This window comes from Magnolia sinica, chromosome 9 (assembly GCF_029962835.1).
Source record: "Magnolia sinica isolate HGM2019 chromosome 9, MsV1, whole genome shotgun sequence".
Lineage (NCBI taxonomy): Eukaryota > Viridiplantae > Streptophyta > Magnoliopsida > Magnoliales > Magnoliaceae > Magnolia > Magnolia sinica.
In genome coordinates this window covers 15,779,986-15,793,039 of record NC_080581.1, presented here as the reverse complement: position 1 = coordinate 15,793,039, position 13,054 = coordinate 15,779,986, and the positions used below count along the sequence as shown (strand labels likewise).

Genomic DNA, 13,054 nt, shown 5'->3' with positions numbered 1-13,054 from the left:
AGCATGTGAAACATGGGTCATATGGGCTCTAAGAAAGATCACGATCTCATAGAGGTGTTTAAAGAGATTTGCTTTTATTTATTTTGTTCCTTTCGCATTTTCTAAATAAGTGTAATGAACATTAAGTATGGTATGATAGTATCGAGATGACATGAGTTTGGTGATAATCTTGAATGTCAAAACATTGATATTTTATTCTTCTCTAAATAAATATTTGATTATTACAAAAAAAAAAAAAAAGAAAGAAAGAAAGAAAGAAAGAAAGAAAGTTGAAAATTATTGGTGTTGGAGAGCCGTTCCGGTGAAAACACCTTTAATTTGGATTGAAACAAACAAGAGAAAACAAAAAATTCAAACAACTATACACAAAACATGATTTTACATGAAAAATCTTTCTAAAAAAATATGACATAAAGCGACGATTAATCTACTATTCAGAGAAAATTATAAGGATGGAGAGAACTTATAACAAAAAACTCTAGCTCTCTCCCCTTGAAGGCTCTCAAAACAATAACAAAAAGTAACAAAAAATTGTAACTCTCTCTTAACCCTAACATAACTTACCTTAAAAGCCAACCTTTCAAAATGAAAATATCAAAAATACCCCTTCAAAGGTCCACTGAGACTTATGCCTTGTTAGCATGTGAAATATGGGTCATATGGGCTCTAAGAAAGATCACGATCTCGTAGAGGTGTTTAAAGAGATTTGCTTTTATTTATTTTGTTCCTTTCGCATTTTCTAAATAAGTGTAATGAACATTAAGTATGGTATGATAGTATCGAGATGACATGAGTTTGGTGATAATCTTGAATGTCAAAACATTGATATTTTATTCTTCTCTAAATAAATATTTGATTATTACAAAAAAAAAAAAAAAAAAAGAAAGAAAGAAAGAAAGAAAGTTGAAAATTATTGGTGTTGGAGAGCCGTTCCGGTGAAAACACCTTTAATTTGGATTGAAACAAACAAGAGAAAACAAAAAATTCAAACAACTATACACAAAACATGATTTTACATGAAAAATCTTTCTAAAAAAATATGACATAAAGCGACGATTAATCTACTATTCAGAGAAAATTATAAGGATGGAGAGAACTTATAACAAAAAACTCTAGCTCTCTCCCCTTGAAGGCTCTCAAAACAATAACAAAAAGTAACAAAAAATTGTAACTCTCTCTTAACCCTAACATAACTTACCTTAAAAGCCAACCTTTCAAAATGAAAATATCAAAAATACCCCTTCAAAGGTCCACTGAGACTTATGCCTTGTTAGCATGTGAAATATGGGTCATATGGGCTCTAAGAAAGATCACGATCTCGTAGAGGTGTTTAAAGAGATTTGCTTTTATTTATTTTGTTTCTTTCGCATTTTCTAAATAAGTGTAATGAACATTAAGTATAGTATGATAGTATCAAGATGACATAAGTTTGGTGATAATCTTGAATGTCAAAACATTGATATTTTATTCTTCTCTAAATAAATATTTGATTATTACAAAAAAAAAAAAAAAAAAAAAGAAAGAAAGAAAGAAAGAAAGTTGAAAATTATTGGTGTTGGAGAGCCGTTCCGGTGAAAACACCTTTAATTTGGATTGAAACAAACAAGAGAAAACAAAAAATTCAAACAACTATACACAAAACATGATTTTACATGAAAAATCTTTCTAAAAAAATATGACATAAAGCGACGATTAATCTACTATTCAGAGAAAATTATAAGGATGGAGAGAACTTATAACAAAAAACTCTAGCTCTCTCCCCTTGAAGGCTCTCAAAACAATAACAAAAAGTAACAAAAAATTGTAACTCTCTCTTAACCCTAACATAACTTACCTTAAAAGCCAACCTTTCAAAATGAAAATATCAAAAATACCCCTTCAAAGGTCCACTGAGACTTATGCCTTGTTAGCATGTGAAATATGGGTCATATGGGCTCTAAGAAAGATCACGATCTCGTAGAGGTGTTTAAAGAGATTTGCTTTTATTTATTTTGTTTCTTTCGCATTTTCTAAATAAGTGTAATGAACATTAAGTATAGTATGATAGTATCAAGATGACATAAGTTTGGTGATAATCTTGAATGTCAAAACATTGATATTTTATTCTTCTCTAAATAAATATTTGATTATTACAAAAAAAAAAAAAAAAAAAGAAAGAAAGAAAGAAAGAAAGTTGAAAATTATTGGTGTTGGAGAGCCGTTCCGGTGAAAACACCTTTAATTTGGATTGAAACAAACAAGAGAAAACAAAAAATTCAAACAACTATACACAAAACATGATTTTACATGAAAAATCTTTCTAAAAAAATATGACATAAAGCGACGATTAATCTACTATTCAGAGAAAATTATAAGGATGGAGAGAACTTATAACAAAAAACTCTAGCTCTCTCCCCTTGAAGGCTCTCAAAACAATAACAAAAAGTAACAAAAAATTGTAACTCTCTCTTAACCCTAACATAACTTACCTTAAAAGCCAACCTTTCAAAATGAAAATATCAAAAATACCCCTTCAAAGGTCCACTGAGACTTATGCCTTGTTAGCATGTGAAATATGGGTCATATGGGCTCTAAGAAAGATCACGATCTCGTAGAGGTGTTTAAAGAGATTTGCTTTTATTTATTTTGTTTCTTTCGCATTTTCTAAATAAGTGTAATGAACATTAAGTATAGTATGATAGTATCAAGATGACATAAGTTTGGTGATAATCTTGAATGTCAAAACATTGATATTTTATTCTTCTCTAAATAAATATTTGATTATTACAAAAAAAAAAAAAAAAAAAGAAAGAAAGAAAGAAAGAAAGTTGAAAATTATTGGTGTTGGAGAGCCGTTCCGGTGAAAACACCTTTAATTTGGATTGAAACAAACAAGAGAAAACAAAAAATTCAAACAACTATACACAAAACATGATTTTACATGAAAAATCTTTCTAAAAAAATATGACATAAAGCGACGATTAATCTACTATTCAGAGAAAATTATAAGGATGGAGAGAACTTATAACAAAAAACTCTAGCTCTCTCCCCTTGAAGGCTCTCAAAACAATAACAAAAAGTAACAAAAAATTGTAACTCTCTCTTAACCCTAACATAACTTACCTTAAAAGCCAACCTTTCAAAATGAAAAGATCAAAAATACCCCTTCAAAGGTCCATTGACACTTATGCCTTGTTAGCATGTGAAACATGGGTCATATGGGCTTTAAGAAAGATCACGATCTCGTAAAGGTGCTTAAAGAGATTTGCTTTTATTTATTTTGTTTCTTTCGCATTTTTTAAATAAGTGTAATGAACATTGAGTATAGTATGATAGTATCGAGATGACATGAGTTTAGTGATAATCTTGAATAGTCAAAACATTGATATTTTATTCTTCTCTAAATAAATATTTGATTATTACAAAAAAAAAAAAAGGAATAAAACCCATTGTGATTTTAGTATCACAATTTTAACAATCTCCACTTTAATAGCAAAATCATTTATTTATTTATTTATTTTAAAAAGACAATAAGCCGACTGCCATAAATTCATGTTTGCCCACGAGGATTAGGACCCTCCAAGGGCCTTAATATCATCACAACATCACCACCACACTCCCATAATATCAAATCTCATACAAGATAAATGTAGACAGATACCGTCTAATTGTCCAAACAAGCAGTCCTTAAACCACCACCATGGAAATTTACAACAACTTGCAGAGGTCTCCACATATCATAGAGGTGGCCCATATTGTAGCGGTAGCACCCTTCACATGAAATGTGTCATCCTGGGGTGAGGAACCCGTTGATAATTATTATCTAGCCGGCCTTGGACAGCTCTCTTGGCTAACATAGCCCTCTGATGGAAATAGCTCCTGCTCATCGAATCTACACTTACTGTTTGAGGATTGTGGTTGGGATGAAATAGCTCCTGCTCATCGAATCTACACCACTGATGAGACTTGCCTTCAGCTGGGACCCATGGGAGCGATGCAATGCCTTCTCTGACCCCACTCATAAAACCGATCAAAATGCCGTCCGATACTATCACTCTCTTGTGGGTTCCCATGAATAAAAGGAAGGGGTTGAACATATGAGCCTGTTCTCTACGGACCACTTGAGTCATTCCTTGATAACCTTGCACCCAATTGCGATGCAGGCTGCTCTGTGTTGTTTACTGAACCACCAGACACTGGAAAAGGAACAGAAGCCTCCTGCCAATTGTGGTGATGCGGTTCTGATGCAGAAAAACCATGAGAATTAAATACATTGCTTGATGATGATCCACCTTTTTTAAAAAAAAGAAAAAAAGAAAGAAAGATGAGCAAGGCCCATCAAATTCATATATGGAGCAAAACAAAACAACCTGGGGTTTCAAGCAAGCATCTACACTTCAGCTGCCCACCTATCATATGCTATACAAAGGAATATTTTTTAAACCTAATAGAACCAAGGCCCGCTTTGTCTAAAAGGAAGCGGCCCTTAATTAGTCAGGGGAGGAGGGAGACACTCCGAAAGGACTTGGAAGATTGGGACGAGTTGCCCTCTTTAGCTAACCCATCAGCTGGCCCATTGGATTCCCTTGGAATATGGGAGAAACTGAAAATACCCCTCCCACAAATCCTTCTGATTCTAGCCACCCAATATCTCCAGTGCCAGGAGACGGTGGAAATACCGATGAAACAATCCACTACCCACTTTGAATTAGACTCAATGATCACCCTGTCAAACCCGGATGAAATACACATCTTCAACCCATCATATAGTGCACAAATCTTGGCCATATTGTTGGTAGCATTCCCGTAACCCCTGCAAAAGGCGAAACAAAAATTTGCTTCGGAGTCTCTGCAAATACCACCTCCACCCGCTAGACCCGGATTGGACAAAGCAGAGCATGATGATGATTCACCTAATCCAGTTGCATGCCGAATAAATAAGGCAGAATCGGGGATGGCATCAGCAGAATTTGAAGGCATGGGATGTATAGCATGAGGAAACCCATGGAGAGTAAGATACGGGCACACATGTGTCCCACTTGGAGCATTTGGATGGTCCCCAAATACTGTGCTTCCAAGAAGATCAGGATAGGTATTTAGCTGGGGCTCGCGTTCCTCAAACCATGATGCCAGTTGCATAAATCCACGGACAGGACACCATGGAAGTCCAAGTGGCAGCTCAGAATAGCTCACAGATCATATATAGAGGTCTTCATTCACCAACTCATCAACATTAAGTTCAGTAAAAGAGCGGCATCCATTCGCATACAGGCATTGGCCTTTTTCAACTTTCCGACAGTTTGGGCATTGCATTGCTCCCTTTGCATTAAATGCAAAACCAATACAATCTAAATGGAATTCATGCCCGCATTGGAGCTTCGCGATCGATCTCTCCCCTCCATTAACCATGCATTCCAAGCAAATCGAGCATTACTTCCGATCTTCCTTCGAAAAAACAAAACTTTCAACATCCATTGCATTCACCTTCTCCTTCTTCAACAGAGTGCCAAAAATCCACTCACAAGAAATTACAAATACCCCCTTCTATTCTACTATTCAAGACCTTATAAACCCCTTAAAATTCCCACTGTGTCCTCTTCCCATTGAATTGAAGCTCAAATCCAAAGGTGGAAAATTCTCTGAAATGAATGAATTAGAACGAGGGAGAGCGCCCCCCCCCCCCCTTTTTCTTCTTCTTTTTCTTCTTCTTTTTTCTTCTTTTTTTTTTTTCAAAAAAAAATTATAGCTCAGATATGTTCAAAGGGGGAGAGAGAGAGAGAGAAGGAGATGATAGCAAAATTACTTCATTGCCTTGCTAATCTTTTTCTAAGGATTACCATCATTGCTTCGTATATACTTCATCTCTATTCCTTTCTTGTCAAGCCTAGAGAAGTCAAACAAAACTTATACTTCTTTATAAGAACGACCTTCAAGAGTAATTAACATCTCATTCTTCTAGCATTTGTCAGATAAAGTGATGACGAACATCAACGTACTTAGTTTGATAGTTATATACTGAGTTCTTCGCTAAATTAATCATGCTCTCGCTATCACAATGCACAAGCACGACTTCCTATTAAAGCCCCAACTCATTCATCATCCCTTTCAACCAAACAACTTCCTTTAATGCCTCCATTACTGCTATATATTTAGCTTTTATAGTGGAAAGTACAACCACGTATCCACGTATTAAAGCTTACACATCTAACTAATAGCTCCACCGGCTAGCATAAACGAGTAATTGGAAGTAGACTTTTTATTCTTTACATTCCCTGCATAATCTGAATCAACGTAGCATATGATTCTCTCTTTTAAATCTTTGAAATACAAGATGTAGTCCACCATACCTTGTACATGCCAAAGTAACCTTTTCACCATTTCGCAATATTTTTTGGTCGAGATTTGACATGCATCTACTCATAACACAAACTGCATGTAAAAATCTAGTCTTATACTGACCATGCCATATATAAGACCATTAATTGCTTTCGAATAGGGCATATAAGACATGCAACACCCTGTTATTTTTAAAAATAAAATAAAATTTAAATTTTTTAAATTGAAATTTGAGTGAGTGAGAGATATTCGTCGATCTCATTTCATCTCTTCTCTTATCTATTATTATCCCAACTCTCTATTGTATCTCATAGTCTCCCAGCAAACCCTCTCTCTTAAGGAGGGAGCGTATGAGAGAGAGTCATACAAAGACTTAAAGAACCAAAGAAAGAAAATCGTAAAAAGAAAAATGAGAGAAAGTGGGAGAGAAGCTTTTGGAATTAACTTATTTAAGTTAGTACAATGATCTCCTCTTTGTTTTCTTTATATAGTAGTTTAATTCAGTATTGATTTACACATTAGATGGATTGGATCAATCAGGCATCCATTGTGTATATCTAAATTATCAATGTGGAAAGGTACACTGATGTGCATGACTTTAGGGCTGATGTGCAGAAGGTGGGATTTTTCCATGATGAACAATGATCGATATGATTTGTATAGTTCACGGGTTTTCTAAGACTCAATCACGTAATGATTTCAAGAATCGAACATATTTGACACCTTAATGGACCGTACTGATCATAAATTTACCAAGGTTCTTCCTTAATTTAAGGAAATTGAATTAATACTGGAAGAGTTATTCTTTACACAAGCTATAACTTGGCACAAAGAACTATATGACATATTCTGAAACGTGTGATTAAATCCACAATAACCTTAGATTCTTAAGAACAAAATTAATTAAATTCTAGATTGATCATACCATTGGATGGGCCGCATCGATATGAGGTAATGATAGATGATGAATCATGTGTTAATTTATTATGTAGAACCATTGGATGGTTGAGATCTAACTCGATCTGAATCGACTATCAAAATTCAAAAATCAAATGATGACAACATCTAGATTTGTTGATTGATCTGACAATCTACTAGGATGCATTGACCAATCAATGTGATCATTAGGAATTGTAATAAATTAATGTATGGATGGTTGAATTAAGATGATCATCAGTTGTCCCTTGAAATTGATCAAGTGACGATTAATAGTTGGCCTTGATCTATGAATCAAATGTGATTTGAACATTAAATTATCAATGTAGATAGATGTAACAACCCAATTTTTTTCGTTTGGAAAATTCAAATTTAAAATTTTAAAGGAATGATTAAATTAGTTATAGCATCCTCACCCTTTTCTTATCTAAGGAACCATTTTCTTTTCATAAGGGTGGGACATTCTCTCCAAGTAGAAAAAATAACAGAACAAGAGATAAAAGATATGGGAGTGAGATAGATCAAGAGGTTAAAAATATTTTATTTAGTATTCTTGATTATTATGGATGTGTAGTGGTGAGTGTTTGTGATTGGATTAGTGGTTAATATGAGTGTTTTTTTGGATGTTAATGAGAACATTAATTTCATATTATATTATGCCTTTATTAAAATGATGTGACTCACTGAATTAAGTACAATGAGTGTACGAGTCATGGACTGTAACTTGGGTCTGAGGGTGCACACTCAGTATCTGAATTACAGGGTGTGACAATAAATCCCAAAATTTTCATGTTAATCATCACAAACTACGTAAAAATTTAGAATTTTGTGGCTAAGATAGAATGCTACCTGAACTTTCAGAAAAATCAATTTTCATGACTGTTACTGAAAACAGTCCAAATCTGCAAAAATTCTAAGGGTCAAATTCTAACAACACCTTAATTTTTACAATATTGTTTCATAATTTATGAATCCATTCAAATGAGATATCTTGTTATTTAAATGGATTTAGATCAATTAAATGTGTGCGCCACCATGTGAACTTGTGAGATTAAAAAATAATTTCATTTACACTATTTTAGGGAATTCTAATTCAAATGAAACCATTTGTTTACGGAATCATCTCTACCATATCAAGGTGAGTGATTCAAATGTGTTTCCCCTCCATTAAGTTAAAATAGATTCATTGGTGGACGGCTCAGATATTTCATCACTTTACTATATTGCATATGTCATGTGGATTAGCTGCCTAGGACATGCGTCTGTGCTTCTCAAAGCTCGTATACATGCGCATATGTATGACTGAGCAACAGATGACATTTGTCAACTATCAAAACACGGTGCTGAGGAAGTCCAAGTCAACTAGTTGTTTTTGGTGGACCATTACGCAACTAATCTTGATTTGCAAGTAACATGATATACAATTTTAGAGGTGGATTAACTCAAAAAAAAAAAGAGAGAAGATTCATTGATGATGTATTGTATGTATATTTTAACATTATTATTATAATCTCTTATTGGATTTGATGGAACATATAATTTTGATTGTTGTATTATTAATGATGTGATCTGTTCAATATGCTAATATAACTAATGATATGATTTTACTATGTTGGTAAACTTATGATCTGATTTTCTGTATAATTGTAATTAGTGATCCGATTTACTGAATGAATATAACTATAAATTGATGGTTGTGATGATGTTATCAGTTAGCATGAAAACTAAAATGATTCTAATACGAGAATGAGAATAATCAGATAATATATCATTCACGACTACTTAATATGCTTGTGCATCCATGATTTGCATGCACGATATGTGTTAAATTCTTAGGAGACCTCCTTGGATGGTACACCTAGTAGAATTGTTATCAGACACCCACTATATACTAGTGGAAGCCTACTTAAGGAGTAGATGTGGACATTGCCTATGCCTACCAAATGGTAGAAGTCTGTCAAGGGGCAAATGCGAGTTGACAGGTTTCCAACTTAAGCAAGTGGACGGATTCTCACTTGATGCATTCATGCATTCACATATTACATAACATTTGCAATTTCTTTATGAACTTATATTGTATATGATTGTTTCTATTCTATTCTAATTTGACATGAAAAACCATGTCGGGACTTCTCATTAGGCCTAGCTAGCCTACCTTGTATTGATGTAAAATCATGCAAATATGATTGACGGTGAGCCAATGCACTACCAAAAAAAGGAGCAAATGCTACAGATTAAGGGAACTTCTGGCTACAAATATAAACTGTAGCTATATTGCTACGGTTTTAATCTATAGCTAAAAGCTACTAACCCTACCAGGTTGTAGTTAGAGGCTGGCGGTCCTGTAAGGGTTCTATGGGCCCACCACAATGTATATGCTTTATCTAAGCCATCCATCCATTTTAACAGCTCGTTTTAGGACATGATCCTATAAAGGAGGCAGATCAAGGCTCAAGTGGACCACACCACAAGAAATAGTGGAGATTAAGTGTCTATCGTTAAAACTTTCTTGGTAATAGTGTGGTCCATTTGGGCCTTCAATTTGCCTCCTTTTTAGAATCATGTCCTAAACAAAACCACATACATCATTTTAGGCCCCACAAAGCCCTTGGTAGGAATGCCTGCCTCTAGCATCGTCCTAGTGGGTGTAATCCCCAATTTGCACCCAAAAAGTGCCCGCGAGGTTTTGTTTTCATTCTCACAGGCTCTTCCCTTTCTCTACCCCTCTCTCCCTCCCCCCCTCTCTCTCTCTCCATCTTATGCTAACAGTTATCTGAAGAGGAGGAGATGGTCTCTCCATGCGATGAAGAAAGAATCTCATGCCAACAGAATCTATAGAAGCTCAACCAACAACTCCAATCCCTCTCTTAGAGAACAGAATCACCCCCCACACCCCCCCCAAGAACAAAAAGCTTCCCCCTCCTCCCCCCTCCTTACTTTGGTACACACACACACTCTCTCTCTCTCTCTCTCTCTCTCTCTCTCTCTCTCTCTCTTTGTTTATTTATTTCTCTTTCACCCATGGAGGATTTGGGGGTTTGAGGATCTTAGGAATTGGGGAGTTGTAGATTTTGGAAATTAGGGATATTAGAAATTTGAGGATATTAGGGAATTTCATATTGAAGGAATTTGGGAAATTTGGGGATTCATGATTTTTCAGCTACCAAAATCTAATGTGGAACCTTAATCCATTTTTCAGTAATCCAGATCATTGATTAGGTGGTCGTGTTGTTGGTGGACAAAAATCTCACCATGTGGGCAATCAAACCTTCAATCGGTTTCTAGAGAACCAAACAATGGGCCTTTCTGACTCATTGGTTATTCGACTCAGCTATATACTATATGATTTGGTATGTAAACCTTATATATGATCCAATCATCATCCTCACCAACTCCGATTATCATTATTTTATCTTTGATGCAGGGGCATCTATGTAGAGATGATTTATCTTTTTTTTTGTTTTTTCTAAAGGCTAGTCATGCATTCTTGTTACTTTATTTTTTATTCATCAAGTATATTATTGATACGATGGAATTCCAGGAGTGCTACATTTTGTAATGATATTTTCATGTTGAACAATTAGGGATTTGTGTCATTTTGCCGGATTTGGAATCGTGTGAGGAGTTAATTATTTTTCTTGTGGTCAAGTACTCTTGAATCATTTCCTAAGTGACAAGTGGTGCTTCTAATTATTACATCAGAATTTTGTAGTTTTTGTTTTTTTAATTTCATCTAATATAATTGGTTTTATTGACAGTTTTAGCTATTGGCTACTCATAATTAGCCAATTTAGTTATTCATTTATTTATTCTTCAATTTCATAGTCTTTATGAGAATCACTCTAATATTGCTTCTATAATGCCCTGAATTTCAAGGGTCGAGCAAAGCTCGACTCCTGAGATTCCAAACATCACTTACGTTCTGCGGAAGCCAATATCCTGATTTCTTTCACATTGGGCATTTAAGCATGCATAGAATTATACTAAACAACGTACCATACTCCAAGTTTAATGTAATTAAAGCAGATGCGTAAATCAAAATACACACACACACACACACATATATCTATATATATCGTGATGTTCCTTCCAGAATATGGGTCCACGGCTGGGTTTAATGTATACATATATAATTCCAAAAAAATGAACAAAATGTGGTAATGTAACATCCAACTAAGCCCATATGCCCAGCGCCCCCTGTCCAATGGTACATGTCCTACATCGGACCATCCGAGAGTTGAAAATAAGAGAATTCCTCCTCCTCATCTAAGAAATCTTGCTCCAATGTATCGTCATCCATAGTACTTGCATCTACACTAGCATCTGGTTGGTGTTTTAAAACACCATCCCAGAAGGGGAGTGAGTGATCAACTCAATGGTTCCATGAAGCAAAAGTTACACATGTTATCAAGTCAATCAATACAGTAATGATAAAGCATTATAAGGAAATCACCTCTTATCTACTCTTTTTAATGCGAGAATGGAGTTTATGTAATGATGCATGCCCTCACCCATCGACGCTCCCTCAATACGTGACTCCGACCGCCTGTTTTGCACATGGTAACACTTCCTCAAACATGCGACTCCAATGACTTTTTCGCCACATTCTAACTAATGCAATGCGGTGCATGATCATGTTAGCTGAGTGATTAATTATGCCCATTCATCCAGTAATTTGGGAAAGTTAGGATACCTCCCTTTTTAAGCATCGATCCTAATCAAATCACTAGGCATTGGACAACCGCAACGGTCCTACTCCTGTGTTCTTGATCCATCTAGGTTCGTCACTCCTAGATAAATATATACGATAGGTAAGTTGTAAGAAGTGGTGCTCACGGTCACTACAGGTAGGCTCGTTACCCCAGCGTAGGCTAACAGCACAAACACGGTGTCCCATACCACCATGCTCGGCTCATGAGTTACCATGGTTAAAGGTGGATCTCTACAATAGTGAGCGGGGTACCTTATATTCAAATAATTGTGCTCATACATGGTGAACATACAATAAGTCAATTGGTTCTTTAGGCAATTTTGATTGGTACGGGCACACACCAACATAACTGGCATGGAGCGCGTGAGCGCCCTTCATGGCCTAATCATTGTCGATAGTCAATGTCTGACCCGTGTCTTTCGAATTTACTCAATGTAGCCAATCCAATTCGGCCACCTAAATGTGGAAGTTTATCGGTTACCTGGACTACACTCGTAGCCCTATTCCTATCCAAATCATGTTAACAGACATTCATAACATATGAGTTAACATTCAACAAGCAATCTTGATAAACTATTCATTTAGGCATTTCATCAAAACATAGACAATGTCAACTACAACTTACAATTCATCAATTCATTAGATAGAGAAATAAGTATACTTAAGACAACAAGAAATCCTACATTAGCAATCATAAATCATTAATTATAATAAAAGTATTGATAAATTACAACCTAAGCATTTATAGTCCGCACTTTTCGGTAGCAAGCCTGACTCGGACTCACTCCTAGGAATATGTTTCCAAGGAAGAATCGTCGGCCGCCTAAATGAGCACACGGGTTAGTTAGGGTTGAAGAAAACTCATTTGGAGACCTACATCTATAAGGGAGTTTGTATTCTTTACCCTAAGTCATAGTCGAAGAAGTTCCGGTAACGAGAGTGGCGGTGGCTAGGCTTGTGAGTCGATGGAAGAGGATTACCCTTCGTGGCAAGCACTATTCCAATCTCTCTTCTTCTCTATCTTTCTCTTTTCTCTTCTCTCCCTCACCTTAAGTTTACCAAATTCGTATTTGGGGAAATGGGGTGAATTGG

General features: G+C 35.4%; 1 protein-coding gene across 1 annotated transcript; it reads right to left on the bottom strand.

Moving 5' to 3' along the window:
• Positions 1-3,999: 3,999 nt before the first annotated feature.
• Positions 4,000-5,623, bottom strand: LOC131256149 (uncharacterized). The gene is made up of 2 exons (XM_058257198.1): positions 4,893-5,623; positions 4,000-4,271 (listed from the first exon to the last, which is right to left on the bottom strand). Exons 1-2 carry the CDS (start codon positions 5,116-5,118, stop codon positions 4,090-4,092), a joined length of 408 nt encoding a protein of 135 aa, XP_058113181.1. The 5' UTR covers positions 5,119-5,623; the 3' UTR covers positions 4,000-4,089.
• Between the last annotated feature and the right edge of the window lie 7,431 nt (positions 5,624-13,054).

Excerpts from the sequence above, each read along its gene's own strand:
- LOC131256149 (XM_058257198.1), bottom strand. The coding sequence starts at position 5,118 with ATGCAACTGGCATCATGGTTTGAGGAACGCGAGCCCCAGCTAAATACC. Across the intron at positions 4,272-4,892 it reads TCGGCATGCAACTGGATTAG|GTGGATCATCATCAAGCAAT; the intron begins GTGAATCATCAT and ends TTTTTAAAAAAG.